The sequence below is a fragment of the Ornithodoros turicata genome, chromosome 3 (assembly GCF_037126465.1).
Source record: "Ornithodoros turicata isolate Travis chromosome 3, ASM3712646v1, whole genome shotgun sequence".
NCBI lineage: Eukaryota > Metazoa > Arthropoda > Arachnida > Ixodida > Argasidae > Ornithodoros > Ornithodoros turicata.
This window is the reverse complement of record NC_088203.1, coordinates 65,545,245-65,561,758: the sequence shown is the minus strand read 5'-3', so window position 1 is coordinate 65,561,758 and position 16,514 is coordinate 65,545,245. Positions and strand designations below refer to the sequence as shown.

General features: G+C 44.7%; 1 protein-coding gene across 11 annotated transcripts in view; it reads right to left on the bottom strand.

Annotated features, from left to right (window-relative positions):
* Nucleotides 1-16,514, bottom strand: part of LOC135388552 (intersectin-1-like) — a 337,751-nt gene that overhangs the window by 173,777 nt on the left and 147,460 nt on the right. For all 11 annotated transcript variants that reach the window (XM_064618160.1, XM_064618162.1, XM_064618161.1 and 8 more), the window contains 2 exons: nt 15,795-15,882; nt 3,574-3,707 (listed from right to left, as the gene is read on the bottom strand). In XM_064618160.1, coding sequence (XP_064474230.1) covers nt 3,574-3,707; nt 15,795-15,882 — 222 coding nt within the window. The remainder of the gene's footprint in view (nt 1-3,573; nt 3,708-15,794; nt 15,883-16,514) is intronic.

The following is a 16,514-nucleotide window of genomic DNA, read 5'->3' as shown; positions in this document are numbered from 1 at the left end:
TGCAGTCTTCAGTTTTCCCGGTTAGGGCTGCGCCACACAGGTCGTCTTGCCGGTGACGGTGAACATGCTCTTCCTGGCGACCTGCTGTGGTGGGGGACGCTCGGAGACAGGTCGCGTCGCGAGTCAGCAGAAGCATTCTGCCGCCGTAGATAGTCTTCAATTGCGGCGGGGCGAGCGCTGTAGCGCTGGGGGCGGGGGGCGTCGGGTGAAAAACCGGGAAGGCCAAGTCGTCGGTAGGGACATCGGCGATAGACGTGGTTGGCCTCTCCGCAATGGTAGCAGAGCGGTCTGAAGTCGGGAGTCCGCCAAACGTCCGTTTTGCGAAACGGCTGAGAGTGTGGCGGGACCCTCGGAGTAGGTTGGACAGGCCGAGGAGGCGTCCAACGGTTTCCGTAGTACGACGGACGAGTTGGTGGCACCTGTTTCACAGTGGCGGTGTAGGTTGGTCTCGGTACTTCGGCGTCGGGGTTGGCGGTTGACGATGTCTGGATTGCCTGCTGAACCTCGTCCTTGATGATCGAACCGATCGAAGACAAAGGGTCTTGAGCCTTCTCAGGACAGAGGAGAGCTCGTACTTCTTCGCGTACCACCTCTCGAATCAGCTGTCTGAGCGATCAGACGTCGAGGCCAGCGGTCGTGGAGAAAGCCTCGTAGCCCTGGTGTCGTTTGTTAACGGTAGTGCGAGAGAGCAGGGTCCTCTCAATGCGGACGGCTTCGTACAGAAAAGCGTCGGTCGCGGCGGGTGGATCCCGGGACAGGGCGCGAAAAATTTCTTCTTTTACGACCCTCATGAGTCGTTGAACCTTCTTCTCCTCGGATGCTTTGGGGTCAGCTCGCCGGAAGAGCCGCAACACATCTTCGACGAAGCCTGTAACGCTTTTGTTTGGCAGCTGGATCCGTCTCTGGAGCAGATGTTCAGCGCGTTCAGCTCGTTGTTGAAAAGCGAACGCCTCGCGGAGTTTGTTTTTGAAGACGTCCCAGGACGTGAGCGAAGTCTCCCGGTTCTCGAACCATGTCTTCGCGGTGCCTTCCAGGGAGAAATAGACGTTGACGAGCTTCTGGTCGTCACTCCAGTTGTTGAACTTGGCGATCCGCTCATAGTGGTCGACCCAATCGTCCACGTCGTCGTAATACTCCCTGCTGAATGTCTTCGGCGACCATGCAGAGGCTATGGGCGTGGCAACAGGTTGCGCCGCTTGGGTACTGGTCTCCGCAGTCATCTTCTTCTTGCGTTTAGGGGGTTCTAATGGACCGAATTCTGCAGGCAGACCAAGCTGTCTTCTGCTTTGTCGCAGTTGGTCTTCCAGGCTGTTGGACAAGGAATGCCCCGCACATCCACCAGAAATGTCACGAAGCGAAATGGGTCGTCGAGTCGTCGAATAAACAGCGAACGGTTTATTAGACTACTTGGTAGCAAAACACAAGAGTGATAGCTCTCTGAACACAATTGAGTCCAAAGAATGAATGCTCCAGCTTGGAGCGCACAAGCATTTTAAGCGTCGCGCCGAAAAGTCTAGAAACAGCACGTGCGTTTGCCAGAGAGCAGAAGATGTGTCTGGAAGCTTCTTGCTTCTTCTTCAGCATGCGCCGGGATGAGATGTACTGTTTCGTGCGTGCCCTGGAAGTTTCGCGATGATGATTCGTGGCAATAGTTTCGGTTTCGTCTGAATGTTTTTGAATGGCTTGGGAACATAATAACCTGCGCTGTGCTCTTCCAATCATGCTGAAAGTTTCAGCAATTGTTTTGCGCATAATTGCCCTTCCACTGCCACTTTTAGGATTGTGTGGTGACATTAGAACACCTTGAAACAGGAAGCCAAAGAAAGGCATTTTTTCATGTTTTTCTGAAGACGCTTCCGGATTATTGGCGCCATATATCAATAAGAGCGAGACGGTCCACCCTCCACGTATCACAGAACAACACAACGCAACAAATTGTGCACCGCTATCTGCTCTCCCTTTTATGCCAGATTCGTACAAAGACCACCCATAATCCGAGATATTGCCGTGTTCCAGGCCTTATGGCTCCGCAACCGCATGCCTGGCCCAAAATCTGAAGACGTTCCCCCCCCAAGTCAAGAATCATAGCTTCCCAATGGCACCAGTTTCACCACCAATAGACGAAAATGAGAGCTACAGGTCTGGTACAAAGTTGCCTCTTTTTAAGAGGGGAGTGAGACCATAGCCTTAATGAAATCAATGGATAATGAACATTTAAGAGCACATCTAATATTGCTGGTCCATAACTGATAGATAGTTTATCACTTGTAACCATACAATGCCTTGCATCTTCCTTATTTCAATCAATTTTTTAACCCACAGTTTTTTCCTAGAGAACTGAATTTTTTCCCACCCGGAAAATCTTGAACCTGAATATTTTACCTGATTCCACAATGTTTTCTTGTTCACAAGATGACACCTGATTTCTATAGCACAGATTTTGACAAACGTAAAACCTGAAAACATCACAAGACCTTACGCTTTTGTGTCATTCATATTTGTTGGCCTGCTGTGGCAAATTCTCATTGTTTATGGTCATTGTGTGTAAGTTACTATGAACAGAAGGTGCTAACTGTTTAAATCAACATTAAGTAATGATTAGTTAATTATTCATAGACCCTTGTGTTTTTGGGTTTCATAATTTCTTAAAATCAGTTCTTAAAATCAGGTTTTATTTCAGGAGCTGAAAAATAGGGTAAAATCATGCTATACGGTTTGTTAGGCGAGCAACCTCTTGCTGGTGTGTCGGCGACTTTTATTCTGAAGTGCGCCCTATTCGCCGACATGGGAACCCTGCACCTGGAGACATTACGGGATTAAGGTACCCTTACAGTCGCCGTCGTCGATACATCACTGAGGTAGTGCCACAAGGGACATTGGGAGGGTTATAATAATGCAAGCGGCACAGTGACGACGGACCAGGGTGCAGAACAGGTATCCAAGGTTAACCCTGCAGGACCAGTCGCTTTGAAACGCTGCGACGAAAGTCGCCGCTTCTCAGGCAGCACAACTGTAACTGAACTGATGCAGTGCTTGTGTGGAGGGGTTTCACTTTCCCCACACATTTTTGTATGTTTATACTGACATCAGCTTCGGGTCCTCTGATTGGTTAGAAAAGGGTAGCCTTCCCTTCGCTGCCAGTTATAACTGGAAGTTCCCTGTAAATAAATGTATATAGCTGGTGCTCTACATCAAGTCGCCGTGGACTTCTTTTTTCGTAACATGTCGGTGTAGCGTCGAGCCCGCAAACCGTTCCTACAACTCTGTGGACCCACTTTAAGAACTCTACGAACTTATCTCGGGTATATGCCCAGTGGAAAAGTGGCAGTCAAGTATCAAAGGACGGGTCACTAGGTTTTACCAAGTTTAACCCTAAAAGATAAGGCTCTAATTATTCATCATTTAATTATCATTATTTACTGATCATTACATGCTGAAATAAGACATCAAGATGTCATAAGCATTGACACCAACCGACAGCTCCTCTTTTCCATGTATACTTCGGAATTTACCACTAGAAAGTAACTTGTGGTTAAGTGCTACTAGGATATCCCATGCAAATCAGTATCTCACCTTCAACTGCTGGTTGTTACTCTCAATATCTTTCTTGCGTGCCTGTGTTTCTTTGTCCACATCAGTCAGAGTGGTGCGTAGCAAGTTGATTGTTGCCTCTTTACTGCCAGTGTTTGAATGCTCAGTAAATGCATCTGTAACAAAGATGTCATATTAACTTCAATGGCATTTAGGACACTGCTTAACCTTTGTGTTTCTTTGTGGCTATGATCCGTTTTGGAAATAAACCTAGTATAACTATATCAGATACTCAGGGATGCACACATGGCAGGATTGTCTTCCTTTTCAGTTCTGATCAGTCCATTCCCTGATGAAAGTTTCTCCCAAAGTTTTCCACACTATTCAACTTTCCTATTGTCAAGTTCAAGTGTTCAGATTGTCATTTTTTTGCCACCTTTTGGGGCCTCCCTGACTGATACCACGGGCTATGTCGACAACGATGGATACACCATGGTCACAAGTAGAAGGAAACGCCGTTCTCCCGCCTCCCTCAGAACTGCTCAAACTTCATCCTTGAAGTCTGTAGTTAGACCACCTCCCGAAAGAGCACCCTTTGTGTCTAGACTTCACCCTGACAAGTCAGTGAATGACTTGACCTCTGTCATAGGTAAAGTCCATTAATTCCATTTTTCATTGTGCTAAGTTAAACAGCAGACACGACTTTTATGCCTCATTTTGCATTGAGACAGATGCTGGAGTTTTCCCATCATTAACTCCGCTGACGTGTGGCAGGTGCGGCCCGAAGGATGTTTGTTTAGTCCATTTAGGGGCAGAATTTCCAGCAGTGGCGCTAGTTTATCTTCCAAGACCGTTGCCACGTAGATTTTTATCTTTCTAGAATGGCAGAGCCACTTTCCATTTATTATCAAAACGACCGTGGGCTTCGCACAAAATCACAGGAATATGCATTGAACTTACTGTCCTGTCATTATTACGTGATCTGTATCACTGAGACGTGGCTTAACAATGCTTTTCTTAATGATGATTCTTTCTCCATTGTGATTACAATGTTTTCCGTTGTGGCCGTAATTATGATGCCTCTGGCATGTCTTTTGGGGGTGGAGCATTTATTGCGGTCCATGCGTCACTAAATGTGCATCAAAGGTTTGGTTTTAATCAGGGTCACTAAGGGCCGTTTTCACCAATGTTCGTCAATGCAGAGGCTAAACTGAGAACAAGAAAACGTCAGCTACAGTCACAGTTAACCGCGTTTCAGAGGGTTTAACCCGCCTTCATTCGGCCCATCAACTGACTGAGTTCCCTAGACTAGGGAGAAAATTGGGCGCAGTGCCATTGGTCGAGGTTGCTCACATGATGTAAACACCAAACATGGCTTCCTGACTGTCGCCCTGCGGTGTTTTGTTGTGGTCGCTGTGGTGGTCTACCCATTATTTACTGTTGAATGACGTCTATCAAGTTTGCAAAAACTGGGGTTGACATGTCATCAACATATTATCGTGTGGAAGTAAGGCAACGACGCCTGGAGTACAACGATTAACAAATGAGCATGCTGACGCAGGGCAGCTGAAATGGTTTGCCGTGCTTTCATGTTAGCTCGTTGATGGCATGAAAGTGAGAAAGAACTATGGAAGGCATTGGAAACGTGAGATGCTTCACCCCCTCCTGATGTTTTAGCGAACTGACGCATTGTTTGTGTGCATGTCAGTGTGAGTGTTGACGGTTCAACTTTACCTTGACACAAGTGTAAGTGCGTGTGCACAACTGGCATGCAGGTGATGCTTCTCGCCGAACAGATGGGAGGTGAGAAATTGTGGGTATGTACGTGGAGGCCGTGCACATGGTTAGTGGTAAAACACAGGTAGAATGAGAATTCTGGTCACTCCCCTCAATGAAGGAGGGTATGTTCGTGCAACAGCGCACCTAAGGCCCGTGACAGTTCGCGGGTACCAAATTCCTGATGCACTGGCTTGGGGGAGGCAAGCTGGTGGGCCTGTTGTGTGTATGTATTGACGAGCTGATGTAACTATTCTGATTATTAAACGTTTTTATTTCATCTAACATTTCTGCTCTATGAATCTTTCTGGCATCGTTAGAAGGTTTTGAACGCTTTTAATACATCTCGCTGCAGACGACGAATATGTTAGCAGACAACAGGGTGACTTTCGTGACCGATGATGTCGAAATGAAGAGCAAATTTTACGCATGGCGAAATATTGCTGTTACTAGACTTAGTTAACAGATACAGGGGAATTTTAGAAAACAAAAAAAGCTGACGGCAGATCCGTCATACACAGAAATGCTGCATGGGAAAGTCTTTGTAATGAATTCAATGCACAGTCAGGAGCATACCTGAGAGATGTAAAGCAGCTGAAACACTGCTATGATAACCTAAAGAAAAGGTCGAGGAAGGACATAGCAAGGTATCGGAATGAGGTATTTCAGACAGGTGATGGCTGCCCCCTAGGCCCAATTTCAACAACAACAGCCATGATGACATCCATTGTGCCTGGGAATCTAGAGCCATTGGACAACCCCTTTGACAGTGACGCAGCAGGCATATTGGGTGGGTACACTTGCCGGTACAAAACATTGGGAGAGACTGCTGGTGGAATCCACATGACAAATCATCTGCAATTCAAATTTCAGAAGCTATGTATAGCAGAGGGGATGCAGGTCACGAAAGTATAAAGATTCCACACACAAACAATGTTTGTGGGGTTGCCACCCTTTCCTAGCTGCATTGCATAGGCAGGGGGTGCAGAGCAGCTCATGCATAAGAGTTTCTCATCGCTCTTATCCACCAAATATGTATTTGCAGACCCAGTCGGCACAAGCTCTGCCTGCTGAGGAACAAGGGTGTCCCTTGGATGAATTTATGGAAGAGGAGCAGAGCTCTCGTGTGCAGCCTGAAGTGTCATTGCCCGCAGCCATCCAGCCAGAGGAGTCACAAGCAGCCAGGCAGACACCCGCTACACATGCGCAGTGCTCTGCAAGTACAGGAGCAACCTCAAGAAGACTGCCTGCACCACCTTCAAAAAAGCCCCTCACACCTGCTGAAAAATCTGCAGTACGGTACAAAAGGTTGGCAGAGTCAAAAATCAAGTTGAATAACCAGAGCCTCATAACTGAGAAACGAGAAGAGGAGATTGCCAAGGAAAAACTTCAGCAACTGCATCTGGATGCATTGCACAAAACAAAGTTATTGGAAATGATAGAACTTGATATAGAAGTATAACTTGAGAATGACAGCAGTTAAAGTTTACCTTCCTCAATAGGCTTTTTTCATCTAAACCCACCAACAACGCCTAGATATTGTACAGGAAAGTTGATTTTCTTATCAGCTGCAATTACTTAAATCAGTGGTTCTCAACCTCTTTCGCTCCATGCACCCCTTTTGCCATTCATCATGGTGTATTCCCACTTTAATGACTTCGAAGCAATACATGCATAAAGTTTGAGGTATTTTATCGTGTGTGTCCGAAAGTATTGCTTTATGACGAAAGGCCTGTTCACTAGATAGCCCTCCCAGTACCGTGTGCACCCAGGACCATCATGGCATACCGTCGAGGCGTCCCTGGCATAGGAGATGTCCTGTGAATGATATACTATGCAGAATGTGCGTGCAAGGACCAATTCGAGGTGAATGCTACATGATGTCATTCCTCCAGGAAGAATTTCCCACCGGTTGAGAGCCCCTGATCTAATTCATCACAAACTACTTTTCAAGATCAGACTGTGATGTACTCGGGAAAGAGGTACGCTTGTTCGCTCTCTCAACTTATGTTGCAACATGTTGCCATAGGCTGTTATGACATAAATAAAGACTACTACCCGTTTCTTTGGGCGATGCTCTCTTTGAATACTGTCAACGAAACAACCTTAACATGTAAAAGACACACATTTCTTAAATGTTAGGCAAGATGTTACAAAGTTGGTGCAGTTGGGGAAGTGGGCCACAATCCAGGTGGCGAATTTCCCCATTCATCATCATCACAGTATTTATTGTTGGCAGTGGTGGTGTCAACACATCTTGTTCCTTTTATGGATGGAAAAAAGTGTTCATTGTCTTATTTGGGAACACTGAACTGGGGAAAATTCTCAGGTAATCTTTAGAATTATAAAATGTAGATTGAAAAGTGATAAAAAGGGGGCAGACAAGACACATAGGAAGCAGTTTACTGTGGTTAGAGTGGCACTGCATAGCATGAAAGGCAAGTATGTAATTAACCAGTGGAATGCATTTGTCCAAAATGAGGCAGCAGGACATCAAACAAACTCACTGAATACATCTATACTCTGTTCTGTACACCTCGCTCATGTTCAAAGTGAGCAATGACTTGGGCACGTTTACTTGTGCTGTCAACTGCCTGAGGTGCTTCCCACTGAACTTCCACATCCTCATAGCCAGGCACAGCTTCACAGCCACTGGGCTCATGCTAACCATTTGCCTGAGCTCACCGTTTTGTTGTGGAGCACCTCCGTGCTAATAATTACCCTGAGTGCTGTGTCTAAGCTGACACGCAGGCCCATTTTTAAAACAGGGAAGCGTCGCTTCAATACGCTAAACATCCTCTCAACCGTATTACGAGTTAACACGTGGGACTCCTGATACTTCTTTTCTCATACAGTGTGTGGTGCTGCAAAAGGAGTTAGCAAGTATGGTCTACAGGGGTACCCTGAGTCTCCTAACAACCACCTACCACAATCTGAAAGGTTCCTGTCGCAAAAAAGTGGAGGCACACGAACATTTGGTTCATTGGTGGTACAGAGTTCTTCCTGTTTGAGCTGTACCCTCGATATCTATCGATATCTGACAAGAGGAGGTAGACTGTGAGCTTAGAGAGATGAAATTTGTCATGGAAGTCTGCATCTGTTAGGGATGTAAATGAATTTGTCCTGTCCATCAGCTGTCTTGATGACTGTAGCTGAAGACACATATGGAGATCCTCGAGATAATCCATCTTTTGGTATCCTTATAATGTGTAGAGCTTAGCGCAAGTCACCCGCTGTCTGCCTGCTTTTCTTTTCGGTTGACTATGCGTACATCTGCATTAAATATATTTGCGGCCTTTCAAATGTGACTTTCTGCAGAGTTGCGAAAAGAAAAGAAAAAGGCAGTTTACGGCATAGGCTGATGTTGCAGTTGTGCAAGTACTAGCGTGTGCGCCTAGGCTTGTCGTCTCCTTCGCTTTGCTAACGTCGGTGTTCATGCGAATGTGTTTGCAGTGAAACGTGTATTAGAAATTGGTGAAACATGAAATTGGAAGGAGTGCAAGCGTTAGCAGGGGCCACGAAGGTGGTAAAATATTGCTAATGGAGATTACTCATCAGAATTGTGGTTGAACTGGAATTCCATGCTATTATTTGTAATTACCCGTGACCTACGCTGAAACCACAGATGGCTGACACATCACGGTGAGCTTTCCGTCACACCACTTCGTACACACTGGCAGGTTCTGTACGAATGTTTTTATTCAGTGACTCATTACAGCAATCCTACAACACAGGTGAATTGAATACACTGTTTTTAGTCGCGTTTTCACTTCTTACAGCCAGCCGCTTCGGCATGTCCATCATGAAAAATGAGCACTGCCATATTTGACGACCAGGTTAACAGACAAATTTCGGCAGTTCAACTTGTCCGTCGGGTTTAACCGTCCGTTAGCTTGACGGTGCTTGGTGAAACGGAGTCAGTAGTTGACACACCATCTAGGGAACATTGATCTCAGTTCAAACGCTGAGCTGTGTTGGTGGAAACGGCCCTAAGTCGTGTGGGTTGAAATAGTCCTTGGTTGTGGCAAAACTTTTTTTTTTTGTTGTTGTTGTTGGGAATTGCTACTTCCCTCCACAGTCAAGTCTTGACATTTCGTTACCTTCTTTACCACCCTTGAGTGTAACACCACTTTACTGAACTCTTTTTTTCAGTTATATGGTGACCTTAATGTTCCAGGTGTTGACTGGCGCTCCCTCGATCTATCTCAGTCTTCCTGCATAGCAAGGTCCAAAGCTAGCTATCTTCTTAATCTTATCAGCTATGTGTGCCTTATTCAGCTGAATACACTGCGGAACATGTGCGAAAATACGCTTGATCTAGTCTTATCTATAACTTTCATACAAAAAAAACCCTTTTTGTGAACTCCCTCCTTGTTCCTCCCAATAAATTCCACCCTCCACTTACGGTTGCCTTCCACATTTCTGCTTTAGCTTTTCATCACTAATGCTTCCTCTACCAGCCCAATCTATATGTACAGTCGTGGTGGCTTCCTCGGCCTGTACAACCACTTCTCCTCTACATATTGGTCCAAAATCTTAATATGCGATGATATTGAGGCTGCCGCTGCTCAGTTTGCGAATACCGTGGCTAACCCTGTATTCACACGAGTCAGTTTTCTGCCGGCAGCAAGTCGGGAAGGAGTGAGAGGAGATCCGAGATAAACAAGGTCACTACGCGTCTGAAGACGCCCGCTCGTTCTCTAGCATTCACACGGGTCAGTTTCCTGGCGGCTGTCAGTTTTCCGATCCCTTCTGTATTCGCACTTGTGCATTTCGTCTGTGTCTACCGTAGGATGAACCAATGAAAGAAAAAAACTTATTGCACTTGCGCTCCTTGTGGAACACGCAGAGTGCATTCACGTTAGAAACGGGACAAGATATGGGCCAAAGAATAGATTCCAAAGAAGCGCCATGGAATGTAAAACAGCATTAACCCAAATCTCCGTGTGGACGACCCAAACGCCTGTCTGAGTAGTTTGACAATAAACGTTGTCACATTCGATTTTATTTTCCACAAATGAAGCGTATCTCGATGCTGAGCACCAATATAGGCGCGATAGTGTGTTGACAAGTGATCGATTGGCGATGACGCTGTGATGTCGAGCTACAGGTAGTCAATAATTAATTAAATTAAATTAAACCAAATCAATTTTTATTTTCCTTTCCGTAGGAAGAGTAGATTCCAATTATTATGTTTTTATACATGTACAGGAAAGAAGCGTATACGAAGAGGGGAGTCAAGTCCTGTAGATCACAAACAGAATACAAAAGCCGACACTGAAGATCTTCAGTGTCGGCTTCTGTATTTTGTTTATGTACAGGAAAGGTGCAAGCGAACGAATATGTGTAGTCAACGTTTGTCCAGCAAAAGAAATATCCGCGTTTATAAAATTCATGCTTTGTATTCCGTGTCTGTTTCGCCTCACGCAGAGAAAAATCTTTCAATGCAACACTACATTGTAGGCATCTATCTATGCATTGCATAATTGTTCCGAAGCTGCTGCGCTGGTGTGTCGTTGCACCACTCTCGCGGTAAAGCCAAGCATCGTTGGTGTTCCAATTCAGAATTGTCCATAGTACAGTGAATGTCGTTGTATGGGACACATGCAGAGCAATCCCGATGAAATAAAAAGCAAGCGCGATAAGTATCCATTGCGTCACCTTCTCCTTCTGCCAGCAGCAGATGCCGTCGGTCGTCAGGATCTGTGTCGGGAGGACAAGATATCCGGCTGCCTCCGACTGCCACGCCGGAGATCAGAAAGTGGTGACGTGGCGAAGAGCGCCGGTCACGTGGCACCAGAGAGCGATGACGTTCCCTGGCGCCTGAGCGTTAGCCGGCAGAAAACTGACTCGTGTGAATACAGGGTAAGGGAACTAACATCTTGCTTCCCATGGTCGTACCTCTGGGAGGTACCCTACGTGTTTTTCTCTTGAATTAAAGTCCCTAATGAGAAAGAAGTTGCTCTGTCACAGAATGTACAGTACAAACTAAACATTCTGTTTGGTACACTATGTTTCAACAGACTCTAAAGGCCGTGAAATCACTCTACTTACAGGACCATCAGAATTCTGAAACTTTTGTTCAGACTTCCTTATTCTAAAAGCCTGAGTAGTTTTGGAAATACGTTAAGGACCGAACCTCTCCTGCTACAGATACTATTCTTCTGACAAAAGACGACTGTCCTGTTACTACACCATCTGAGGTAGCTAACAAGTTTGCTGACTACTTCTCTTCCATGTTCAAGCCTACTCCTGATACACAAGTCCACTTGTTGATTCACCCTCCTGTCTCACCCCATCACAAATACCTATTGATGAGTCTGATCTGATCTGTGCTATTGCTGAGCTAAAATCCAGTACCTCGGCTGGGACTGATATGATTCCTTCCTTAATTGTTGGTCAATTTTTGCTCACATATCAACAGTGCTTTTTAACAAATCATTTTGTTCCTCAGTTTTCCCATCTGTGTAGAAATCATCCCTTATTGTCCCTATACACAAAGGCAGTTCGAGAGCTGAAGTATCAAATTACAGACTCATTTCGTTGTTGTCATCTCAAAGATGTTTCAAAAAGTTGTCTTGAAACATCTACAGTTTCATTTTCGTTCTTTTCTAACCACCGCACAATATGGATTTACACCTGGTAGATTAGTTTAAACAAACCTTGTTATATATGGTAACTACCGTAAGCAAGTTGACTCTGTGTACTTTGATTCATTTAAGCCATTTGATACATAACCATGGTTTGCTTACTTTCAAATTGTCATATACTATAGAATGGCATCTGAACTGTGTGCTTGGTTTTCACCATATCTTCATAATCGCTGTAACTATGTTCGGTACAAAGGCTCCTGCTCTTGTCCCTACTACAGTTGAACCTCTATATAACGAATTTGTAAATGCTGACTCTTTGTTTCGTTAAATCGAGATATTCGTTAAATGGAACACGCCAAGTTAAACGAAGATGGCCGCCGCACTACCAGCGCCGCGCGTTCCGCAAAACGTCATTTGTCATGAAACAGGTACTAAGGTAAGAAGGGCACAAAATATCAAGCTTTATTCATTACATAATGCTAGGTAACACGTAATTTGTGCACAGTGTCGCTCTGAGCGTTCATTACCTTCGTAACTCCGGATGAACCTCGACTGCTTTTTCCTACGCGCTCGCGTGTCGAAGTTTCTTTGGTTCACTTTCACTCATGACGTCCGGAAAGAACAATAGTACGCCGCCGAAAAGAACGAGAAATGGGTACATGTCGCGTAGACGCCTGCGCCGATGGAACCTTGAACGGCAGCGGCATCATGCCCATTTTACCACCGTCAGCATTAGCGGCGCGAACAAAAAAAAAGTAATGAAAAGGCACAAAACCACAACGTACTGTCGTCGTCATCAACACAAGCAGGTAAGACTTCGCGAGGCGTGAGCAAAAAATGTCAGCAATGCGTGTTTTCTTGTCCCGAAACGGGTGCGAAGAGAGCCTCGCGCCGGCGCGACGCACCGTCGCGGCGCACAGCATCGGCGCACCGATTACCGGCAGAGGCCAGAGGCGAAGCACACGTCGGCACGTTCGCGCCCCCAGCACGTGACAACCGAAGTAACCAACGAAAACTCGCGTAAAACCAACGGCGAAGGAAAGTTTCTCCTCCTTTTCTTAAAGATACACGCAGGAGAGCCCGGGGACTTCGTTAAATAGAGGTGACCAAACGAACGTATTTCGTTAAATCGAGCTCAAAAATACATTGGCGTCTATGGGGACGCGCTCGTGCAACGGAAATTTTTCGTTAAACGGAGGATTTCGTTAAATGGACGTTCGTTATTGAGAGGTTCAACTGTATATGTCTTCTGGTGTCCCACAGGGGCCGACCTTAGGTCCTTTCCTTTTTGTGTTTATTAATGATTTGCCAGCCTGTGTACGTAACTCATCAGTGCTCCTCTACACTGATGACATCAAGTTGTACAGATGCATTGTAAGCTATCATGATTGCGATCTGCTGCAAGATGACATTTCTCGCATTCATATGTGGTGTTCTTATAATTTGTGAAACCTTAATATTCTGAAGACTCTCGCTATCCCCTTCACTAGAAAAACTAATTCCATTGTTCACCATTACACACTTGACTCCAATTATATAAGAAGAGATTCCGTTGTTTGTGATCTTGGTATACTCATTGACAGCTCTTTAACATTTCAACCCCATGTGTCAAGTATAACGAGTTCAGTAATGCGCAAACTGGGTATTATTGCACGCATCACTAAGTCATTTGTTCAACCAATTAGCTTATTTTTTCCTCTTGTGCTCCCGATCCTGGAATTTGCCACTATTTTTAATGTATAGTTTATGTGGTCTTCCCTTTAGTTTTGTTTTGTTTTGTTTTCCTCACGACTGACTTTAACATTTGCTCTTTTGTCTACCGTATTGATGTGTAGCTTCTTTGTATTTTGCGAATAATGTTTATCTTTGTATTTTTTAATTTATTCATGTTCGGTGCACCATTTCCCAGACCTCAGATTGTTTATGGGCACCCTATCAAAAATAAACTATTATTATTATTAATATAATCAGAGAATTGTTGACAATGAACTTTCACGAAATCAGCACTCGGAATCACGTCAACAAAGTGGAACGGAACAAGTCAAGAACACGACTGAACTATGCTTGTTGAAGGCACGAAAATTTTTTTATCCAGCTCTAGACTGAAGCAACTTTGTGTCACATTCCATGAGAACTTTTACAACGGTGACATAACCGCTGACACCACGGGAGGCTTCTGCACTTCTTGAGATCGACGACCACTTTCATTGCTCACCATCGCTCTGTTGTAATCACATAGGGAAGCATCATTCTCACTATGAGAACTACATAGACCATGAAAATGTGCCCCATGCACAGGCAATTCCACGTCTTTGAGCGGTGATGCACAACTTTCCGCCAACTCACATTTTGTAAGGCACCGTACTTCACAATGAGTGAGTGCCAGTGAGGCCAGTGTTTTAGAACGCCAACTGTATGCTGTCACTGCGTCAGCACAGACAATGACTAGCCCACGGCGTCCCAGGCGAGGAGGAAACGTCTCTTTTCTCGCTTTTTTTTCCCTGTTTTTTGTGTCTTGTTTCACTGGGCTTTTGTTCAGAATCTGTCCGTAAAAGAAGACTCCGATATACAACGTCCCCTGGGCCCCATAGATTCAATGACTACATGGAAGTGGACAACAACATTGAAGAGTGTGGGCCACTTACGGATGTCAAAATTATAAATAGTGTTGGGATCCGGGTTATCCCAAATCCCGATCCCAGCTGTTTTTAACACATCAAAATCCCGGGATCTGCTCAAAAAGATCCTGGGATCTGGGGATATTTTTGCACTTGGCATTGGCCGCATGCGTGTAATAGGGGAATTTTTCTGAAAAAAGATCCTGGATTTTAGGACTCAAGTAGAATACTATAAAGGTACTGTGAGCGCAGGCCCGACACAGAACTGTCGAATAGTTACAAATTGTTTAAGTTCTAGCACAGATTTGAACAATCTATAGTACTTTGTTCTTTGCTGCCTCCGAAGCACCCGAATAGCCCACACATATTTACTCCTTGCGCGGTGAAGTGAGGCAGCTTCCATTGTTGACGTCTGACACATGCGCCAGAGCTCCGTGCATGGCTTTGTGCTTTCAAGTGGTATCGTCAGTGTCGAATGGCATGTGTGGCACCATGTTTGTGAACAACAGTAAAAAGAGGAAAGAAAGGCTGGTTGATCAGAGGGGGCCAGTTTAATTTCTACGATGAGCATACAAGTGAAGAATAGTGACTTTCTGCAACATGAAGCAATTCATGCAATTCAACCAGTGTGTGGTTTTAGTTATTGCGTGCTGAAAATGCACTGGACACCGTGTACAGGAGATGTAGCTAAAAATTGATAAAGGTCTAAACACGCGTCTCCTTCCACGTAACATGAAGCACCCATTTGGCAAATATATCATCTGGAGTGTCGACAGCAAACTTTTTTTTCAACATTATACAACCAGGGGCATGCATTTGGTGTGTTTGCAAGGCTTTGATACTTCAATTGTTGAGCTTTGTAAGTCAATGCTTAGCTTCGCCCAGTATGAAATAAATCAAGTAGCACTACATTTGACGACTGCGCATGAAACTAGTGAGCCTCTTGAACACATAATGAACAGCATTAAGTTATGACGAATATTTTGATTGACACATAGAGAGATGCTGAGGAGACGCAGTCAAAGCGACAAGACCGTATTCACTTTTCGGCCTTTTCTTTAATTCAACCTATGAATAATTCGATCAAATTTTTGGTTCCCGTAAGGATCAAATTAATGGGGCTTACTGTATTGAAGATCGTAATGAACGTGCCCAAATGTACTGCCAAAAATTCAGTGAATATCCACAGTAAATGCTGCACTTTCTCTGTTAAAGCACTCGGCATTTTCCTTGCTCCATTTTGATCACTTTCTACAAGAGAGAATAGTACACTTACTATTTGCACTGTGGATAACCGATGGTACAACATGGCCATGTTGACTGAGGTATTCTTGATTCAGCAAAAGCCTTTTATCATTAATCTCCTGCAAGACAGAAATCATGTAGCAATATGCAGTGACGGTCAGTAGGTAAAGAATTAGTGTTACTACAACAGCTGCAGCTGAATGCTTTAGGGTGTTTGGTTTTTATCAAACTTTGTAGATAAGCTCAGCAGCTTCCAGTGACACACCGTCAAGACAAAACAATTAGGCGGTAATGTGCAAAATGTTGCTTCACTACACAAAAAACAGAGAGTTTCATCAACATCCATGTCAAATGAACACATCATTCATCTCTGCCCAATCTGACACTTGTCAATGGTGCAGGCCGTCTTTAAATCTGCTCTGTCATTTCGCACGCAGCAATACATGCATCACAATGTGCTGGCATGCTGTGAATGAAGTTGTCCAGCAACTTTTAGGGTGACTCTGAGCAACTGTCTATAAACACCCCATTCATCATCTCGCAATAAAATTGTTGTTGTCTTAAACACACCTTGCAAATGGTTGACTTTATGCCATGCATCATTCAAGATTCCATGTTTGAGAAGGTTATGGGCTAACCCAAATGATATATATCTTCATACTGTAGATATTGCTCTACAATACAGGTCCTGACCAGGCACTTTCGGCCACATACAGAAAGCCGGGACCAACTGCCCCCAACACAGCTGACC